Raw genomic sequence first — 22,204 nt, forward strand, 5'->3', positions numbered from 1 at the left:
GTCTTTAAACCACTAAATAGTTTGTAAAATAAGCATTTTGTGCAAATGAAAAGATAAGCACAGGGAAGGAATGGTGTGACTTTTACATGCCCAATGTTCAGAGCACAACTGTCTTAATTAGAGAGCACTGCTAACTACTGACTGGAATTTAAGGTTTTAGCTGTCATGTGTTTCATATCTAAGAGTTGACAAGTAATCTGAGTAGTAATCAATGTGCTGTTGCTTCCTAGAGCTGTACACATTTCCTAACAACAAATCCAAATTTTTTCTTGGCTGTCATTGTTAAAGATGATCAGTGTGGTGGGTTGACCCTGCCTAGATGCCATGTGCCTACCAAAGCTACTCTATCACTCCCCTCCTCAGCTGGGCAGGGGACAGATAATATAACAAAGCTCATGTGTTCAGATAAGGACAGGGAGATCACTCGCCCATTACTGTCATGATCAAAACAGACTCAACTTGGGGAAACTAGCTTAATTTATTGACAATCAAATCACGGTAGGTTAATAAGAAATAAAAACAAATCTTAAAACACCTTCCCCCTACCCCTCCCTTCTTCCCAGGCTTAACTTCACTGCTGATTTCTCTACCTCCTCCCCCTGAGTGGTGCAGGGGGATGGGGAATGGGGGTTGCAGTCAGTTCATCACACGTCTCTGCCACTTCTTTCTCCTCAGGGGAGGATTCCTCACACTCTTCCCCTGCTCCAGCGTGGGGTCCCTTCCAAAGGGGACAGTCTTCCACAAACTTCTCTAATGTTGGTCCTTCCCATGAGCAGCTCTTCTTCATGAGCTGCTCCAATGTGGGTCCCTTCCATGGGGTGCAGTCCTTCAGGAACAGACTGCTCCAGTGTGGGTCCCCCGTGGAGTCACAAGTCCTGCCAGCAAACCTGCTCCAGCATGGGCTCCTCTCTCCATGGGGCCACAGGTCCTGCCAGGAGGCTGCTCCAGCGTGGGCTTCCCAGGGGTCACAGCCTCCTTTGGGCATCTACCGGTTCTGGCATGGGATCCTCCATGGGCTGCAGGTGGATATCTGCTCCACTGCTAACCTCCATGGGCTGCAGGGGGACAGCCTGCCTCACCAGGGTCTTTGCCATGGGCTGCAGGGGAGTCTCTGCGCTGGCACCTGGAGCACCTCCTCCCCCTCCTTCAGTGACCCTGGTGTCTGCAGGGTTGTTCCTCTTGCATATTCTCACTCCTCTGGCTGCAGCTGCCCAGTTCTGACCACACACAGCCCCCCACGCACACACACCTGCCCCTTCTTAAATATGATATCCCAGAGATGCCACCACTATCACTGATGGGCTCAGCCTTGGCCAGCAGCAGGTCCATCTGGGAGTCAGCTGGCATTGGCTCCATTGGATGTAGGAGAAGCTTCTAGCAGCTTCTCACAGAAGCCACCCCTGTAGCCCCCCCCCCCGCTACCAAACCTTGCCATGCAAACCCGATCCAATCAGAAAAGAAGGGGTTTGCGAATATAAATGAAGCATCCTATTGCTCTAGGCTGTTCTAGCTCTAACTTGTGCAAAATGATGTTACTTGGTGTTAAGTCCATAGGTTTCCTTTTGCATAAGAAGGCTGGTTCTGTATTTTGGAATGTTGAATAGAAAATTAAAAATGCAGGCCAGTCTTTGGGAACATTTTACTTACTGTTTTAATAAACTTTTGTTTATGCCTAGAGGTGCCATTAAATTACCAGCCAGACATTAATATACAGTACACAAGGGATCTTGTATATAAGCGGTGATTATTATTGTGTGACTCAGATGAAACTTGCTGTGTACATAGATAGCTGCTGGACAGGAGATGAAAAGTGAATACCTGTCTGGATAAAGAGTGGTGGTACATAGGCAGGAGACGTGCCATTTGGTCGCCTTTGTTTAGAAGTAAGCTATTTTTTCAGAGCAGAAACATGACTCAAGGGGACAGTGGTCTGTCATGATAGAAACACCTTTGCTTTCTTTTGTAAAATAGCGTAAGGCAAGCACATGGTGTGGATGAACTGGAGCTAAAGGAACTAAGCATTTCCAAGTGAAGTATTGTTCTGGACCCCCTTAAACAAGCAGTCTTTTTACACCACCAAGCATCTGCTTCAGGTGCTGACTCGGAGTGTGAAGAGATGCTTGAAATAGTTAATTCCAAACATGGCTTGCTTTCTGTGCTACTGTGTCCACAGTGAGAACATCACCAAAAGACACGAAGACTGCAAGAACAAGCTGGAGTAAACTTGGACCACAGACACCACACTGGAAAACACCTGTCTGAGTAACAGCATGGCAAAGTAAAATTGGAAAGATGTATTTTGCTGCAGGCCTTGTGCTTGCGTGCTTCCACAGACAGGTACAACTTCAAATGTGGGATTGCAGGAGTGTTGTAGTTCATCAAGAAGGAAGAAATTCAAAATCCCTCCAGCTCCTGAAAAAATGTATGCCAATTAATTCTGAATTGGGATTTTCCTTTACATTTGATCTACTTAAGAACGCACAACAAGAAAAGCTTCCTATGAGGAAAGCTTAGAAATGCTCTCAGGGAAAAGGCACCATCGTAACTCTCCCACTTCCTAAAGGGATCAGGGCAGAACTCTGCTTAATGCACATCCTCTAAAGGAAATATAAGGCCTTACCTAATACAAGCTCCTTAGGTTCTGCTGAAAAAAAATAACTAGATGATCCCTCCCTGTCTCTGCTTTTCTTGTTTCTATCTTCCCTACTGTGCTTTCTGACTGACTTCCACCAATAAAAAAAAAAAGAGTTCCTTCCCTTGTTTACTACAGCACAAGGCTCTGGTGTTAAAGCTGCCTTCATGGAATGAAATGGGGGACATTGGATGAGACCTGTGAAATGAAATGAAATGAAATGAAAAATATAAAATCAGCCTAAGATGACTTGTCAGCTGGAGAGATGGCAGGCAGTGGACAGTGCTGCTTGTAAATCTTTGTGAAACCTGATTCTGCTGTAGGAATATTTCAAGTTCACAAAAGAATAACTCTTCCTTTCATTGGGAATAGAAAGGAGAGGGCAGAGTGTCCCAGGGGTAGAGCTCTTCAGCAATGCCCTGGTAAAGGCATGGGGCAGATGCCGAGAACCTGGGGAGGAGTGAAAGGGTTTAGCAACTGTGTTGGCTGTGCCAAAGAAACGAGTGGTAGGTGTTCGAGCACTGGATGTGCCAGAGATGCAAAAGTCTTACCTCCTGCTTAGTGAAGTAGTAGTAAGAGAAACGAATCCACAGTGGAAGGAGAGCAGCATGACAGTAGGCTTGGATAGAAAAGGTTTTCCCTTCAGGCTATGTCCTCCATGGTGCTGTTTACCTTGGGACGGTATGTACCCCAGAACTCTTACCTCAGTGTCACTTTAACCCTTGGTTCCCGTGCCATCTCCCACTCATTGTTTAAATAAGCAGTTTGGGCTGGACACTTCTGGAATAACAACTGCATCCAAAACTTTAATCAGACAGTGCTGACTTCATGATTTGTAACTGATTACTGCAAAAAAAAATGAGGCAGTCACGTTTTCCTTATATTTGATGGTTGGAGGGGCTGTATTTGTTTCCGTGTTTGCATTTTTCATTTATGTCATTATTTGCCAGCAATACACAATCACGTCCTTTGTTTTAGTTCAGCTTTATTCCCTTGTCCTCATGTGATATTGTTTTAGGCACAAAGTGTCCCAGTTTTTTTAATACTTCATCACTTATTAATGCTGCAGATCGTGGGATGAAGAGTTGTCAGCACGCTAATTTTTTCTGTATTGACAGATATAATAGGTGATTTGTTATTAAATAGCTTTTAAAGGATGTCTTCCTCTCTGGTTATATTTTTTCCTAATTATTTAGTGTATTTCTCAATAGCTTATCTCCCATCCTGACACCACTTAGTTGTTTTTTTTTTGGGGGGGTGGGGGAGGGTGGGGTAGGTGGTGGTGGTGTCAGATTCGTATTTGAGATAAGTTTTCCACTTAACTCTGAAACTCTGAGGGGCGAGACAGAAGTGAACGTGTTCAACCTCAGGCATATCAGACCCCATCTGATCTCCATCCTCTCTAGGAGAGGGCTTGTGAGAATGTCTGCAGGAGGTGGAGGAGTTTGAATTTTGACTCAGTTCAGAGCACTGCCAGTGAGGATCTCCTGACAGCTTTGGCCTTCCCCATTCGTACCGAATCACCAATGGTATTAATCACTGCCATTGGTGCTCATGAGGGCTACTTTAAAGTGAGGTCTGTTATGCATATATGCGCTACAGTTCCTTGATTGCAGTGTAAATATGCCTGGGTTTATGCTTGCACAGTACCTGGTGCAAAGAAGCCTTGCAGTCTGATTGAGATATTTGAATTCTGCCCTGCTATAAACAACTTAAGAAAACAAGAAATAAAAGAAGACTACCCTGATTCCAGCACTGCAAAGGGGCCTAGTGCCACACGGATGGGTGGAAACATGTACCTTCCTCTCAGGACTGATATATGCAGCATACGGAAACACATTCCTGCAGGGGCAATTCCTAGTCCGTTTTAAATCGGAAGACCAGATAAGACTGGCATCAAATAACCTGATTTGCAAATACTGTGGGATCCACTTTAATGCAGGGAAATGACAGCACTGTCAAGTTATATGACTACTAGCTCCCCCATTTCCTTGCATTTTGAGACAGGTCTGGTTTACTGAGGGGAGGGCAGGCAAAACCTTTCTTTGTAAATCTGTACCATGGTATGTATAACAAGCTGCTTGGTTTCCACTCTGCAGGGGAAAGTCATGGTGGCTGGTGAGGACTGAATGGTCAGGCTGTAAATTATGAACATGGTTTGATGTTCAAGATAGTCAACAGAGGTCAATGTGCCAAGTTAAGTTCAAAGGATATGTCTACACTTGCACCTTTCTACTGCACGTCACATTAGTCCTGAGACCGTAGTGTCCTGCATGACCAAACTGGCCACAGTCAGAGTTCATCATAGCTCTGTCTGGGGAATGCACTTGGCTTTTCTCCAGACAGATGGAGATAAGGGTCCTGTCCTGTGGCGAAGGCAGGACGTGCCAATGGCATGCAAATATCTGAAAGGCATGAAGCAACAGGTGCCGTAGCATGAGAAAGTCAAACTGACAAATCTGAGAAAGTCTGAAGACAACTCCTCTGGCATTGTCCCTCGGGAAAGCTAGTGAACTTGCCCTGTTTCTCTGAACCTTTAAGTTCTTGGGTAATGTTAAAATCAAAAGGGAAAGACACAAGAGAAATCAGGCCCCACCTTCCATCCAGCTGAGTGAATACAAAGTCTGGAGCATGGGCTGTCCTTCCTCTTGGACAAGCCCTGCTAGTCCTTCTTCTAGAAGACAAAGCTTAAGTTTCTAAAAGACAGCCTTCAGCAACCTTAAGACAAACGCTTCTAGCAGCTGCCTCTTTCTCAAGCCTATATATGCTCATGTATTTCAAATTTCTCCAATGGCTGCTCCTTCCAGGCTTGACCTTTGTGACAGTTATCACAGCTGGGATGATTGCTCTCCTTCTTCTGCTTTCTGTGATTTGCATGCTCTTCCCATTATGAGTGGTTAATTACTCTGGAACTGTTGTAAAATGTCTGCATCTGCACGCATGTGTACATACACACCCAGGAACAAATATGCTCCTTCTCCCCTACAAAAATACGGCAGAGGTTTTTATACTGAAACTGCTCATGTTTTAGGTGTTTTGGTACGATTATTGTAATGTTAGAATATTAGTTATTTTCATAAGCGTAAGGAGAAAAGAAAAAGATATAGGAGTAACACCATGTTCTCTCTGAAATGTCTTATTTAGCACGTCAAATCTAGTCGTTGTTCACTGTGAAATAATCCAGAGAAGCTATTTCATGTTCTCGCTTTCGTTTGTCAGGTTTAAATATGTGCAGCTTTTCATGGTTTTAAAAAATATATTTTTGTCTTATGTTTTTAAATTGCAGTTAAACAACCCAATAATTTGTTTCAAGCGCAGCTTTATTATGCCAAATTTTTGTTTTCTTTTTTTTTTTTTTTAAATCCAACCTTCTGAATGCATTATAGCCTTGCGGTCTACTGGGAAATCATGTTTCTGTGAAAAAATGCAAAACATGAAAATTTCTCCAATCTATATGGTTTCGTGGAGGTTGAGGAGGAGAAGGCAAGAGAATATCATGAGTGGAGCAGCACTAAGCCAGATTCTGTTTCTTTGTAAGAACAAGCAGGTTCTAGGAAGGGAATCAGCAAAGCCCTGTTAGCTGCCTTTTAAATTTTCTTCCTAATGCCGAAGATTAGTGCATGAAAATTTCACACTGGGCTCTTAAGTAAAAGAAAAATTGCTTATTTGTTGGATACCTAAGTATAAGAGGACCCTTTATTACAAGTTTAAAAAAAAAAAACATTATGCATTTAAAATCTCTGGAGAAAGAAAAAAATCATACCATTATAGAAATAAAACCAAAGATTCACAAAACCTTTTATCTTCTTATAGTTTCTCTTTAGAAAAGCATACCTATACATGTGTTTAAGTCCCATTAAGTGCTGTTCTAAATTGAACTTGTACATAATTCCTACTAGTGCATTATGCTAATGGTAGTAAGTCCTGCAGCTGGCAATACCTAAGCACTCACAACCATTTAATAATATCCAGTAGCAACAACCAAAACATTCAGTGGCAACAACCAAAAGATTCTGAGATGGTATATACACCCAGGCCAGGATAGAATAAGAGTGGTGAACTCCATTTCCATAAGGAAAACCAGCTAATGGGATCAGGATAGAGATCTCTTCACGTGCGGGAGAAAATCTGAGATCATGCCACTAAGTGCTTGTGAGAAATATAAATGTGTTGTAAACTGTCTCCCATATATTTCCACTTTTTCTCCTCAACTTTCCTATTTATAATTAACACCTCTCTTTATCTTGATCATTCTGAGTACCTTTGTTCTTTTCAAGTTAAATTATTTAATACTATCTCTTCCTCTCGTTTAAGCTCCCTTTATCTCATGATCCTCTCTCCTTTATATTGAAATCTCTCCTGTCTAAATGCATAATCAGATGACATCTGCTATTATGGAACTTAAAAATCCCAGCACATTCCCTAAAATAACTTAACTGTGTAGTTATTAGACAGCAAGGTGTGTTGTGCAGCTAAGAGGCTGGGTACACAAAAGAAATAGGCTCTATATGGCACAAAGAGGAGCCGATGTCTCGGCATCAGTTACAAACCACGTTAAGACTGATTGTTCGTAACATGAAGCCCAGAAATGTCCATTCCACTTCTGCATCTTCACAGACATGAAAACCGGTTGCTGCTCACATAAACAGTCCTGCTGGTTTCAACAGATTACCTGTGAGCAACAAAGATTTGGTGTCACGTAACTCTGCATGTCATGAAGCTTTTATGTTATGCAGAAGGAAACATGAGGGCCTTTAGAGGCAGGAAAGCATCTGGAAGCCCTGAGGTATGTTTGCAATTGAACAGAAATGAAAATTTGGTCATGTGAAATCAGAGAGAAGCAAAATTCTCATTTCTGTACTGTGTCTAAGCCACAGCTAAATATATCCCAAAATGGTTTTGTGTGATGTAATGGAGAACACACAAGTACACGTGTGCCAGACCGTTCTGGGATCTGGTCAAGTCCCAGTGGTTAATTGGGATATGTATATTATCTGTATAGGAACCTGACAAGGAAAGTGAAATGTTGCAGGATATAGTTTTGGATGACAGCCGCTGTATTGTCCCTCTTTAATACTGACCAAATGCCTCAATATGGATGACAAGTTGCCTTATAGCAACAGTGATGCTGTCCTGCAAACAGACTTAGGACACGTGAGAGTCCTGCCAATTATACAATACACTTTTATTTTCTTTGTGTTTTCTTCCCACCTGTTCTGTGCTGGTGGGCAGGGCAGGGCTTACAGTGTGCTCTTTTATTTAAAAGCAGGAACAATTTAATCTGTTTCATCTAAGAGACCTATATGCTTATCATGACAAAGAACAGCTTTTAAACAAAACCAGCTAAAATACCTTTGTACAAGACTTTCGATACACAGCTTGAGATATCTACATACAATCTCAGAGATTACAGAAGATGAGAGCCAAAGAACCTATGTATTTTGTAACTCGGTTGGCAAAAGAAATTTTTTACAAACTTCAGATCTCTTGGAAACAAATTTCCAGGCAAAGCATCCACTCAAAGCACCAGAGCCTTATTAAATCTCATCTTTTTCTTTATTGAGTACAGAAAAAAGTTAAACTTTTTCTGTGATATCTGATGACCATGGGCAAACCATGAGGTTTTTAAAATATTTAACTGTTCTAAATCTAATACCCAGTGAGATAGCTCATCCTTCTCTAGAGGAGAGGCAGGCTTGGGACAGTGCACAGGGAGTGACCTTTAGGAGGGGAAAATGAGAAGAATCTTACAGAGCCTAGGACTGAACCTGAGGTTTCTAACTTTTGCCACTTAGATCTGCTGTGAGCAAACATCTGAAACTTGTTGGCAAAATGAACCTAGAATTAACTTGGGCAGTGGGCGAGGTTAGAAGTTCATAATTAATATCCACCTGCAAAGGGTGAGGGGCAGGATTAGTACCATGTAAAAACTATGCTGCAAAAGCAGGGAGAGACTGCTGTCTACTGCAGGGTTGAATTTTGTCACCAGACCAAGCATCCTCCATACTGGCCCCTTCTTTGCACCCCTCTATAGCTTCTGCAGCGATTGACGTTGCAGCAACTACAATCCCCATGAAATCTGGCTGCTTCAGAGCGTTTAACTTTTGGCCCCAATAGATTATTTTTTTTTTGCTTGTCCTTGGTAACAAAGTTTTCTGAATTGTGCTGAAGCTGTTTGTGCCTTCTAGCCCTTTTCGTGCAGCGTGAGTCCTTGCGTTGCATAAGGAACCAGCCAGGCCAGAGCCCCCAGGCAGAGGGTGCAAAGCGTCCTGCCCACCTCCGTTAGGACATCCAGGGCGGAATGCACTTTCACAGCAGAATGACCTAGGAAACACTGGACATCTGCCTGGTTTCCTGCTGTGTTCAGATCAGAGGGCCTATGCTCCCGCTAGTGTGCTTTCAGAGCCACATAGGGAAAGATCTAAGCACCCTGACCTATGGCTGGTGCCTATAGAAACCATGTCATAGAACTAGGGCCACCTCACCTGTGAATGAGTATCCACACAAGGATTTAATATAGTTTATATGATAAACATTTACTTTACATCTTTACTTGTTTCGTCTTATCCTTCCTGTGCAGTAATCAAGCCCTCCCAAGTAATCAAATCCTATGCTTGTTATAATCACAGCTTGCTCTAGAAGAACAGCTGTTTGTGCATTTATTTCCTCCCAAAACAGTCAACCTGCAGCAGCTGCACAGGCAAGTGCATTGAGGCTTTGTGATTTGGCACTGGTGTCTGAGAGGAGAGCAAGGACCAACGTGTACGCCTGTGAACTTCAGTAAAGCAGTGAAACCTATGACCGTTTAAATGGCACGTTTTGGATTGCCTTGTGGGTGGGAGAAGGCAGATGCTCTCTGTACTAAGAAAATTCAGCTATGATGTATACATGTTTACACGTGTATGTAAATAGAATGTGGATATGTAGGTAATGCAGGGAGTAAACGTGGACACGTATATACATGTATGTACACAAGTGGACCTCACAGGACATACAGCAATATACGCTTCCCAAAGCGACTGAGATCACAGCTGAGCTTTGAGCGATAAACATTTATTTACTTGGTAGCAGGGAGCAGAAGGCGTGCGGCAGGGCTATTCTTCGAAGCCTGAATACATCCGCAGAGACCGTGACGTGTAAACTTACCTAGGCGCGTAAGAGATCACAGAGCGGAACCGCCGCGTGTTTGAACGCTGCCGGAACAAGGCGGCCGCGGCAGGGCCGGCGCCAGCAGCCGTGCTGACAGAGCGCGTCATACTTTGCCATTTCCTCGTTAATGTGATTTAGAGCGAGGGGTCGCGCCCGGGCTAATGAATCCAGTGGGGAAGGGGAGGCAAGGGAGGAATAGGAAATGGAAAGCGCCGGTCGAGCACCAGGGCGAGCTTTTGGTGATTCTCTGCTTTTAACGGAGATGTATTTAACACCGGGGTAAACCCGCCGACCTCCGCACGGGGAGTCGCCTCCGGTGCGGCAGCCAGGGGCGATGTCGGCGGGTCGCGATAGGCGCTTCTCCTCCAGCGGGCAGGGTCGATACCCTCGGGGCGGGGCGGCATCGGCGGGAGCCCCGCGGCGGCGGCTGCCGATCCGCCGTGCGCCCGCTCACGGGCGCGGGGTGCGTGTGCGCAGGTGACAGGTCCGTGCCACGGCGGCCGCCGTGTGTCCGCGCTTCCGCGACACGGGCTGCGCGACTTTCCCCGTCACGGTTTGCACTGCCAGCAGCCTCGCGCCCGCCCTCCCGCGCGTCAAACACCGGGCGTCACGCAGACGTTGTAATGTACCAAAACAGCGCGCACGCCCCCCCGCCCCCCCCGCCGCTGTCCCGCCGCGCCGGCGGGGGCCGTGCCGCCCGCCGGCACCGGCTCTACAGGCCACCCTGCCCGGCCTGGCCGGCGGCGGCGTGGCCGCCGTCCCGTCCCACTTCCCCACCAGTCGCCGCCGCGACCCGCGGTGGCCGTCGGCGCTCCCGCCTCGTCGCGGGGATACGGGGCGGGGGCGGCCGAAGCCGGCGTGGGTCTGGTTCTGCGCTGCGGACCGCCGTTTGCGTGTCTATTAGGAGGTGCGTGGTAGCGATGGCGGCGGTGGGTGAGACTTTCCCCGTCAGCGGATCCGGCTGGTCCTGCCGGCGGGCGGTGGGGCTGCGCCCCGCCCCGGCCCTGCGCCGTGCTGCGCCGCGCTGCGCCGCGCCGGGCCGGGCTGGGCTGGGCTGGGCTGGGCTGCGCCGCGCCGGGTCGGGCCGGGCGGCGGGGAGCGGCGGGAGCGCCGCGCCATGGGGCTGCTGGAGCGCCTGCGGAAGGAGTGGTTCATCCTCGGGATCGTGCTGGTCATCGCGGTGGCGCGGCTGGAGCCCGCCGTCGGCGTCAAAGGGGGTGAGTCCGGCCGGCTTGTCCCGGAGGCGGGCGGTACGGGCGGGCTTCCCGGCCGCCCTGCGGGGGGCCCCGCCGCTCTCAGTGGGCCCGGCGCGGCCCCCCACCCTGGGAAGGGGGGCTGCGGACCTTCCGCCGGTCCCCGGGGGCGGCCGCTCGCTCGGGTGCCCCCCGGCCCTCGGGGCGTCAGCTCGGGAACTTGGGAGCTCGGGGTGCGGGCTGCGGGGCACGGCCGGGCCCGCCGCTGCCCCCCAGCAGCTCGCCTCCCCTGCTCGTTAGGCAGTCACTGTTGCTCAGGTACCCAAGAAATATTTCAAGGTGTGTTCCTGTACCTGTGCTGGGCGCCACACCGGCTGCCTGAATGATATCTTACCCTTCTTGGGTTGATGGTAGCGAAAACTGGGTAGCAACTTACTTCGAATGTACTCCTGCTCAACTGAGTAGTAACTTCAAGAACTCTAAGATGGGCATGAAGTCCTTGCAGTTCGGTGTGTGAATGTCTGCCGTCTGTCAGCTTCTCGAGAGGTGCAGTTTAGCATATATTGCGTTAAAACCTCGGGTGCTGTATTTCAGCCAGATGACTTTTTTACTTTATAACAACACACTTGCATTTTAAAGATTTTTTTTTTTTTTTTGTTCCCTCTTCTTCATGAAAGAGGAGGGAAAACAGTGAAAACGATTCTGTGCAAAATGGTGTCAAATGCTCACAGTAAACAAATCAGAAGACCTGTCCCTTTCCAAGCAGTGAGGTCTTGTGTGGTCCTTGAAACAAGAGCTGATGAAATACCCAGGGTTATCTTAAAATAAACAGTGTATCTTTAAGCATAAGCGCTGGCAGCATTTTCTGGTTAGTTTCCATTGTAACTTCAGTTCCAGATGTTCACAGTTTTCAAGAACAAAATAGATTATATATATATATATATTATTTTTCTAATTGATCTCTGAAGATTTAAGAAAAGGGCTGTAGAACACCTGAACTGAATTGCCTTAGCAATTCTGTGTTATGGGAGGGGAGAAAGAATCTAGCTGTGCTTGTATACGCATAGATTTTTTTTTTTTCTTCTTTTTCTTAACAGAGCTGAAGTTTGAGGATAGACAGCTTCTCACTGAGGAGCCAACTTTCCCTCCCCTGTTAGGTTCTGGGAAAAAGAAAGTGATTTTAAAAAATATGACTCTGAACTCTTGGTGTGGCAACTAAGGCTCCAGTACTTCATGGAGTTCGGGGTAGGCAAATTCCTGCTGCGCAAAGATCCCTTCTAACATCTGTGTGCTGTTTTGTGTCGGTGGATAGGACCCACATGGAGCTTCTTGCAGGATCCATGCTGTGTCTTCAGCAGACCTTAAAGACAACTTTAAATTGATAGTATCAGGTAGTTTGTCCCTTTCTGGTTTGATTGTCGTGCCAATTGTTAACAGCAATGTGGGAGATCCTGTTAACTAGAATATGAGGTAATTTTTCCTGAGTTTACTTCCTGCACGGAAGCACTATGATGGAGCACTTCATTTAATTATCCTACTGCAAAAATATGTGAAGTGTCGGCATGGTATTGTTCTTGGGACAACTTGCTTGAAAAATCTTGTAAGCGTTGATTGAAGCTTGTGAGCATGTGTTCTGTGAAGTGGTGTCCCTCTTCTGAAGCTATGGGATCTCAGCGCTCATTTTAAAACAAAACAAAAAAAAAAAAGCAGGGGGTGGGAGGTACCAGCATATGCAAAAAACTTAGTTTGCTATCTTCCAGCTGACAAAACCATGCACTGTAATTTGCAGGGCCTTACTGAACAGTATGGATGGTCCAGCATCCATACCAGTGGAACATTGTGCCACAAGTAACAAGGATTTGTGCTGTTGCCACCTTCAGGGCATAAGCCAAGCCCTTTTTGTGTGTTTTCTGATTTGATGAATGAGCCTATTTAGTTCCTTTGTGAAAAGAGCTTTCCCGACCAGTCTTTTGCACAAGAGGTGGAGGGGATCTGTTCTAACCAGAGTTCCCTGTGCTCCATGGGGTTGCTCTGCTGGCAGAGATTCCTCCTGCGTAAAGGAGTTCAGGTAGCTCAGTGAAAAAGTCTAAAATAGAAAAGCTGAGTCCTGGAAGAACCCCTATCTTAGCCAGACTAACTAACCCACTGCCTGTCTGCCCAGTGTGTATGTGCATGTATGTATATGCTCTAATCTTCTAAAAGATAAAAAAATATCTAAAATTCTAAGAAATACTTTTCTGCATAACTAATATATATTTTTATATAAATTTTCTGTTCCTCCCACCCCCCCGGCTATTCAGTTAACATGACATAATTTTGCAACTAGCCATGTGCTTTGTTGCAACTTTAACTCTTGCATTTTGTGGCTTATTTAACTCTTGCATTTCTTGGCTTATTTTTACCTTTCGCTTCGTGTAGGTTCTTTGGTTTATTTTTTGTGTTTAACACACACAGTGTAGTGTCTCATCAACAGAGTCCTCTCTGAGAGTAGGATTTGGGTTTAAATGACTTGAGATGCAAATTTGAGTAGACTCAGTGTACGATCAAATCCCTCTAATATAAGGATCATTGACCTTGCTCCAGTGTGACCATCAATGTATCATTCATCCAAGGGAGCAGAAAGGATCTTCTCTTCTGGAGCTTTGAGTAAAGGCTTGCTTGTTTGCTGCTGCAGTTTTGCTCGTGACAACTTACTGTCACTTGCAGAGTTAGGATATTACTTTGGTCCTAAGTAGACTGCTAGCATTTTCTTTGTAATATAATAACAGATTGAATGCTTGTGAAAATATGAGCATATGCATTTTGTACTTGGTGGCCTCTGATGGCAAAGTGTATTAAGAAAATTCATCATTTTTATAGGAGTGTAAAAAGTATTTTATTTTAATCTCCCTGAAAAAAAAAGTATATAAATATATACAAATGTAAGCCTTTAATATAGTGGAACCCTTGAAGGTGCAGACATATGCCCTTGCTGATCTCACTGCAGCAGTGTGTCTGAAATGTGATATTGTAGGGCTGGAATGAGCCATTTTGCCACAGCCCTGTGGTGGGGGAATAGTGCAGAATTGTATTGCTCCAAGGAAATCACTGCAGCGTACGATTTGGTTTCCTCTGTGCAGGCAGCCAGACAGGTGTGTGTGTGTGTGTGTGTTGTAGGGGAAGAAGTGAGAGGTAGATATGTGATGATACCAGTGCCCCTGGGGAGGGAGCAGCTAATATTTTTAGTTGAGTGTATGGTTTGAGTTTGCTGACACTATAGGGATACTCTGATGACAGAGGAAAGCCCTGAAAAATTCCGCGTTTGTACATTTCCAGAATTTACCTGTTAGTTCCCAGTGGCCTGTAATCACAGAAGCCAAATTTGTGTGACGTCATACCTCACACTCCACACTCACTGGTTTGCTTTTATTTAAAAATGAATAGCATGCTTTCTGTAACTTAATAGAAATCCCATTCTTTTTATTAGAGACTTTAATGATTAGATTTTCTCCGGGTATTTTTCTAAGTATTCTCATTTACTTTGATGCATTATATGCATATCATTATATCTGACTGTAGTTCACTTTGTTCTTTATGTCTGTATTTTTTAGGACCTTTGAAACCAGAAATTACCATAACTTACATTGCTGTTTCAGCTATATTCTTTAACAGTGGACTCTCCTTAAAAACAGAGGTACTGTAATTTCTTGTTGCTTCATTCTTTTTTTTGCTTTAAAAAGTTTTGTGTTGCTTTTGATCAGATTTGAATGCAATTGGAATAGTTAATTACTGGGCTGTTGTTGTGGATGCTGGGAGAAAGGCTTAACAAGAGGAGATAAATATTAGACATTTATAGAATAACCCCTCCTTGATTTCAGGAAATTCTTCACAAAGTAGTGAACATGATGAGGAGAGTATGAATAAGTTTCACCCCTCCACAGAGGTTAGGTTGCTTGACTTTGCAGGGCTTTGACTAAATGGAAGTGCTGAGCACAATTTTGAGATTGGAGCTACACCCTGGATGTGTCCCAGACCCAAATCAGTGTGAGACCCAGGAGCACTCTAACACCTGCCTGTGCCACCCCTTCTGCACCTTGGCTTCCCCACTGCTCAGTTGAGATACAGGCTGGAAAACTGTGTGAATCCGAGGGTAGAACTTTGTAGGGAGCTAGGCAGGGAGAGGCAACGTGGAGTCTCCATGCCTCTTGTAGGAAGCGAAGAGAAGGTCTGAGCTCCCTGTGCCTCTCTCCTTCATCTTGCCTGCTGGCGTGCTCTCTGAGTAAAACTGCTTAGGCTGGTTATTACGGGATTGATGCAAGCAAAGATCTGGTGGCTTTAAGTTGCCACACTGGGTAGGCACAGGGCAGCAGCTAGGATCAACGCAGAAGGGTTCCTCTGCAGATACAAGGCCGATACACAGGTACGAAGTCTTGGCAATCTTTTTCTAAATAATTTAGTTGTGGACAGGTGGACTTGGAGTGCCTACGCTCCACTGCATATCACAGGCACTGACACTTGTTTAGAATTTTGTCACGTGTTTTTCAAAGAGGAACAATCTGGGAGTGAGAAGAGATGAAGGGGAGAACCTCTTAGTGATGTGTAAAGGAGGCATGGCTAAAAGAAATTATGGCTATGTGCCAAGAAGAGAAGGAGCAGCCAGAGTTGAAGTGAAACACTGCACGTCTCTGCTAGTCTGGTTTCTTGAATCCTTTTATGCTGTTGGTTGTGCTAACAGGTGGTGTTATTCCTGTGTTGCATGATACTAATGCCTGAAAGAATCATCGTGGTATCTTCTGAGAAAACTGGGATTTGGATGAACAGCGTGCATGCAACAAAAAAAAGTTTCTATACCTGTGTCATGGTTATAGTGGTAAAGTTTCAAATGGAGGTGGTGTTCAAATTGAGGGCAGCCCTCTCTGCTGTCAGTTCTGACACTAGGGCCTATAGTTCTGCTGGGACACAGTATAAGTAAAGTGAATAACTTTAGTAAATTCTATCACAGCTATTTAGAGCCTTGTGGTCTTAGGGGAAAGCAGGAAGAACCATGTTGTCTGTTTTACTGGGACAGTAATTAATCCTAATAGAAGTAGGCTGCAGAAAGGCACTTTCTTCCTCAGAGAAGAGGACATGAAACACAAAGCCGGAGTAGTACTAACAGTGGAGTTTTCTGATTTCAGGGTGAGGAATCTTTGCATGCAGAGAAAAAATGTAAAACTTCTTTCCCTTTCACCAGTTTGTATCCTTGAAGCTCTATATTTGTAAAGCATCTGTGAGTGAAATTAATAGCATTATCAAAGTCTTGATTAGCTTCTCAGTGCTAGTGCCCATCTAGCTTTTTCCAGTTAAGGTAACGTGACTGACAGGTTTCTGGGCAATGTGTCATATCCTACTTTGAACTTGCATAACCTTTTTTCACCTGTGTTTCTAAAAGCAACATGTCAATGTAAATGAAGCTTTTACAGGACCTGATGTTTGTGTCCAGGTAGCTGATCTCGGATTATTCTGGAAACATCAGTTAGGACTGGTGCTGTACATCCAGCTTTATGTTCCACCAAGAAGCTAAGCCTTTTCTGAATTTCTGCCATGGGGGTAGAAGATAGAGGGAGAAAAACATTTTACTCATTGCACCTTGTGCTATTACTTTCTAAAATGTACGTTAAAAACAATCCTTAAGTGTGCCACAAGGTCAAGTTATGATTCTATTGAAATACTTTGGGGTGTGTTTTAATTGTTTAAGGCATAACCTAAAGTTAGTATTATTCGTCAGTTAATATATCTTTTTATTGGATTGCAAAGTAAATCGTTTCTGGTTTCGTCTGTATTAGTTCTTGACCTGTGTGTCAGCTGTTCTACCTTGGATAATACATTAGAAGAGATTGAAACTAGGGTTTGCTATGCCTTATGAAATGATAAAAAGTTGTGTAAATATTAACAGAGGCCTTCTGATGATAAATATGACAAAACTAGAAGTAGCTGATGCTGTTTTAAACCAGAAGCGTAACCTTTATCTGCTGTGAAAGCGCATGCTCAAAAATTTTGCTAACATGCGTTCGGAAAGCATTTTACAAAAATAATTGGCAGCGTTCAGGGAGAGCTGGTCTGTGCATGGCCTTGTTGCGTTCTCACATCTAGAGGTCACTGAGGTCCTCTTATATTTGTAGAAATAGTCTGTGTCCAGGAATGACAAGAACATTTGATTCCTCCTTAATATAATGCTATTTTAGTTTTCAGTGACTGGATAGCTTGCTCTTTTAAAACAAATACGTCCTGTAGGGCCCCAGAAATTAAGTCACATACTCAAGTTATCCATTTCAATGAGGATTTTGGCAAGCCACTGAAAACACTGTTTGCTCTGTGTGGGTGTTTGCCCAGAGGCGTCCAGCTATGACCATCTAAGCATGGCTGGATGGGAACAGGGATGGACGCACACTGACCAGCGAGAGGCAAGGATAAGTTCTCTAAAGAGTCTGAAATACAGGGAAAGACAAGCTAACCTGTTCTACCTGGTGTGCAGAAACAGAGTCATAACTAGTGGCTTCCAGTAACTTTTCTGAGACTTCTGCTTTTTTGAGGGCTATGGTGACGGATGTATTTTGGGACAAGCCTTCGTAGATTGCTTAAGAGGGTGAAGGCTGTTTGCCTCAGTGCTTGTTCTATGATGATACAGTCTAAGGGGTAACTATTCTAAAAGGCAATCAGTAGAGACATTTTAAGGACTGGTAATGTAGATCTGGAAAGACCTACTCCACTAATACAACATTCCTTCGTGCACTAGATTGCTTGGGTTGTGATTGCTTTCCTTGCCCCTTAGAAGCTCCAACGAGTCTTTCCCGAGGCTTGTGTCTTGGATTTTGCTTTTGAAAGTATTACAGAGTTTTCTTCAAATCATCTGTTTATAAGGCATTTTCCAAGTTTAAAAACACGAAATTACAAGGGCTCATCTGTATGTGTGATGGTGGGTTCATAGGTTGGTCCACTAGGAAATCTGGGCTGGAGGTGACTTGGCGGGAAAGAAGGAGGAATTAGCAGCTTTGCTGAAAGAAATTACTTGCTCTGGTTTTTCTCAGTTGTATTATTTACTTTTAAAACATACCCTTTTATATAGGTATTTCCAGGTATCTTTTCTTCCTGTACAGGATGTGTTTCTACTCCCAGACATTTTATTTTTGCTTCCTTTTTGACATAAGATGAAATAGTACTACACTGAAGCTATTTATGACACTGTAGGTAGTGTGACAGGTTATGTGTAAAAAAGGCCTATTTTTTAATTGAGTGATACTACCCTGATTATGAGCTTCCTTTATTAAAAAAAAAAAAGTTGTTTCATTCAGTTAACGAACCACTGAATGTAATGATAGTTTCTTGGTAAAACTGGATCAAGATGTATGTTTCAAGTCCATGTTTTGTATAACTTTAAGAATAGGATATGAACAGACGTGTATGTTTTTTGTGGAAGATTATTTTCCCCCTAAAAAAATTTCAGGAAATAATTTTATTACAAGAAATAAAGTAACAAGAACATGGTGCTGAACTGCTAGTGTTCCCAGATGTGTATAACTACATCAGTGTACACTCAGGTGGTCAAAAATGCAAGATTTCAGTGTATTTCATGAAAGTTCAGCTGTTTGGAAGCTGAGAGAGGGTGACAGTTGAAGATTGGCTGCTGCATTACTGTACATGGAAATACACTTTTAAAATATTCTTTTTTAGTGCATTTGGGGTATCAGATAGCTGGAAAATCCTAGCAAATTAGGTTTTGAATTAAAGTGCCATCAGTTCTTTTCCTCTTGCATTGTTTACTTGAAAAGAGTGCAAGTTATTTTGAGAGAGAGAGGAAAAGGAATTTTTCTTCTCAATCTATGAGAGCTGGAGTGAGCTGAAATGTACAAGGCTTTCCTTGTACTCAAAAACTGTGCAGAAGATCCTCGCAGTGCCTGAAAAGACAGGAACAGAGATACGCAGAGCTAACTGAAGAGCTTATTGCATAAGGATACTTGATCGCCTCTCTGGAGTGCTCTTACACTGTTTAAAATTAAAATTTGTTTTGTTTTGTTTTCTCAATCTCCAGTGGCGTTTTATACTTTATTTCTCAGAAATTTATGGCTTAGCTGTTGTTAGCTTGTTATGGTCTTGATGTTCTTACTTTGCTATTCTTCATCAGCCTACTTTTTTTTTCCTAGAAATTTCCTATCTGTTGATACAATAACTAATCAAAATCTGCTACAGATTACCTTGCTTTTTATGTTTGTTTGTCTTTCCTTCAAAAAAACCGCCACAAATGATGACTGTTTGTAATGTAAACATCCCTTTTTCATGGTATAAATGAGAATCAGTCTATGGCTGTCTTTAGACTAGAGAAGCCTGAAATCACGTGGACACTGCAAGTTTTCCTTCCTCTTGATATCAGCAGTCAATAAAGTAAACAGGCCGTCAGCATAGTTAACACAGGTTTTGAAGCAGTGACAAAGTGCTAAGGCTGCCTGCTGAAAAGCTACCGTTATGAGAGAGCTACCCTATTGAAGTGGTGGACAGTCCTTCTGGAAAAATGCCCAGGAGCAGGCAGAGCTTTTATGTTGTCTGGATGTACTTCATTATTAAAGAGGAGATCAGATGATCCCTAAAGGTGCCTCTTTGACATGCACTCTCTTTGTATTATAAACATGATCCTAGTTTTAAAAGCACAAACGTGATCTTACTTCAGCTGTTATGACTGCAACTTCCTCTCTTCTTTTTCTTTTGCAGGAGCTGACAAGTGCTTTGATGCATGTGAAACTACACCTTTTTGTCCAGATTTTTACACTTGTGTTCTTCCCAACAGCAATATGGCTCTTTCTTCAGCTATTATCAATCACACCTATAAATGAATGGCTTTTAAAAGGGTATGTTTAAGCATAATGGAGTGAAATACATTTGTAGCTATCTTCTTAAAGGGCTGCTTATCCTGCTACGGGTATTTTAAGACTTGTATTGTGAATATATTTTTCTGGTTGTTTTTGTGCTTCAGCACTTTGCTGTCAAAAACACAGTAAATGCACAAGATTATCCTTTCAGGAGCCTGGTTTCATGTTTAGAAAGTCTGGTCAGTTACTTTCATATGTAGAGAGCTTGCAACAGGTTAGCTTTCTCTTTCACAAAACACAGCTGAAGCGCTGTGCTGGGCCTCGGGGCGTATGGGGATGAAAAAAAAAGGAATGCTGAAGGGAAAACATAAGTTGGTGGATAAATGCTGTATATGCCATGTACTGGTGTTCCTTTCTGTTTTTAAACAGTCACATCTCTTGCATGTGTCCAGATCGGCAGTTAGTATCTGCTCCTAGCTAAACTACGCAGTAGGCGGGGGAGTGAGAGGAGAGTAAAGTTTTTGTAGGAGAACTTGAGAGGAGCAGAAGCTAAGTTACCATGAAAACAATGTGGTTTAAATCTTCCGTGTACTCTGTCAATGTGTGCTTCCAAAGCTGCATTAATGGTGCGGTAGTGATAGATGTTACGAAAAATCCAAAAACTAAAAAGTTTTTTTCAGAATCAAAGGTCAATACCTAGCACCAAGCAGCTATACTGGAATGTTTGAATGCAAAAATCAATTATTTTAGAAAACTACTTAAAGAATCCCCACTGTTTCTTCCTGCTGGTGAAACATTGCTTGGGGAGAGTTTACTCTCTTAAAAGTTTAATGATGAAGCTGCTTGTGTTTGTTTTTACAAGACCTAAACCTAAAAGAGCATTTTGTTTTGTTTCGAAGAGGCTTCACCAGGTGTTCCAAGTGTGAAATGGTCCAAATGATACTGAGAAGGTGAAATTGAGATTACATCCTTTAAAAGTCAGCACTGTTTTGCTTAACAGTATTAGTACATCAAGGAAATAAAAAGGTTGCTATACAATGTCCATTTGCATTTGCTATTCATAGCAAAAGTTATTCTTTAAAGGAAAATCATTGTGAAGTTTTTCCTCGGCTAGAACAGAGGTAAAATTTTCCACAGTGAGCCAAAATTCCCTCCTAATCCATGGGAGTTGCAGTTTCTGAAGTGCAAGGTGCAAGAGTTGTGTGGCTCTGAAGGCACCCACTGCAAAGGGAGCCTGATGGGAGCTTTACCTTCAGTGCTGTGCAGGTGTGGAAGATACCGAGCTCTGTCCTAATTCTAGGATAACACATTTTAAAGCAAGTACTTGCATGTCCCTATATGGGTACATGAAAGGAGAGCGAGGAGTGGATGTGAGGAACTGCCTGTGCCTTGGCCACTCTGTGTAACCAGAAGTTCATCCTAAAGCCCCACAGCTGTAGATTTTATTCTGTAGAAACACTGAAGTACCCTAATGGAAACAAGGGGAAACAAGACAGGCTTTGGCAAAGTTACTTTCTCATCAAGTGTGTTTAGCACAGCTTGTAGTGGGAGCTAGTTGATAGTCCCCACAAAGACCTGGAAAAATAGGCATATGCTCCCAAGGACATGTAGTACCCTTTGGCAGGGTGGCTCCCCTGGGTGCTGTAGCTCTCCACTACTCTCTAAACAAGGTTATGCCTAAAGGGCGCAGTCAGGCCCACAGTTAATTTCCTGTCTTGCTTCAGAATGAGTGGTAGATTCTCCCATCCTCTTTAATGGTCTTTTTTGCTGTAAATATTATTTGGGAGGCAGATTCAGATGGTACCAGCTTTTCATCTGTGTTTCTACAGTTGGGTTTTTTCCCCCTCTCTCTGGGATGATATTAGGTTTGTTGTTTTGCAATTATTTTGAAATATATAAAATAGAGCAAAACCTGACATAATCCCAAGCGTCTTTTAAGTTAATTTTTCGTTGGCTGACTAGGTTTTGCATTGACAGCATCTCTTTGAAAAGGAGCATGAAACAACTTATTAATGTCTGCACAGATTCACCACTTCTGCCACTCTTAGCATGTAGTGTTTACAGCACAGGTGGTAAGGCATGAGATGCAAAGATCTGGTGCAAGATGGCTTTGGTAGTTCCATATCTAAAATACGTGACTTTAGACCCTACTATTTAGTTGTCTGAAATGTATTAGCAGAACAGGTGGTATTTATTGCCCTTCACCAAGTGTTTGGACCCCTGATGTTAGTGCTTATAGCATGGCCTGAAACAGTGGAATGCTTCAGTTGGTTGTTAGCTGTATTAATCTGTTGGCCATTAGGGGAATTTGTTTGTATATTGGTAGTGTTACATGTAGTTGATACAAAGCAAGAAAAAAAAAAGTTGACAAGTGCGTGTTTCAACACACTTGATTAGAAGTATTTCCATTT

At 43.5% G+C, this 22,204-nt stretch overlaps 1 protein-coding gene across 6 annotated transcripts in view; it reads left to right on the plus strand.

Moving 5' to 3' along the window:
- The first annotated feature begins 10,745 nt into the window (after nt 1-10,745).
- SLC10A7 (solute carrier family 10 member 7) overlaps nt 10,746-22,204 on the plus strand; it is a 152,518-nt gene continuing 141,059 nt past the window's right edge. For 2 of the 6 annotated variants that reach the window (XM_075090437.1, XM_075090438.1), the window contains exons 1-3: nt 10,809-10,998; nt 14,565-14,647; nt 19,696-19,832. In XM_075090437.1, coding sequence (XP_074946538.1) covers nt 10,899-10,998; nt 14,565-14,647; nt 19,696-19,832 — 320 coding nt within the window. In that variant the 5' untranslated portion in view covers nt 10,809-10,898. Of the gene's footprint in view, nt 10,999-12,071; nt 12,220-14,564; nt 14,648-19,695; nt 19,833-22,204 lie in introns of all 6 variants that reach the window. The other 4 variants (XR_012660231.1, XM_075090441.1, XM_075090439.1 and 1 more) reach the window with 3 other exon arrangements.

This window comes from Phalacrocorax aristotelis, chromosome 4 (assembly GCF_949628215.1).
Source record: "Phalacrocorax aristotelis chromosome 4, bGulAri2.1, whole genome shotgun sequence".
Lineage (NCBI taxonomy): Eukaryota > Metazoa > Chordata > Aves > Suliformes > Phalacrocoracidae > Phalacrocorax > Phalacrocorax aristotelis.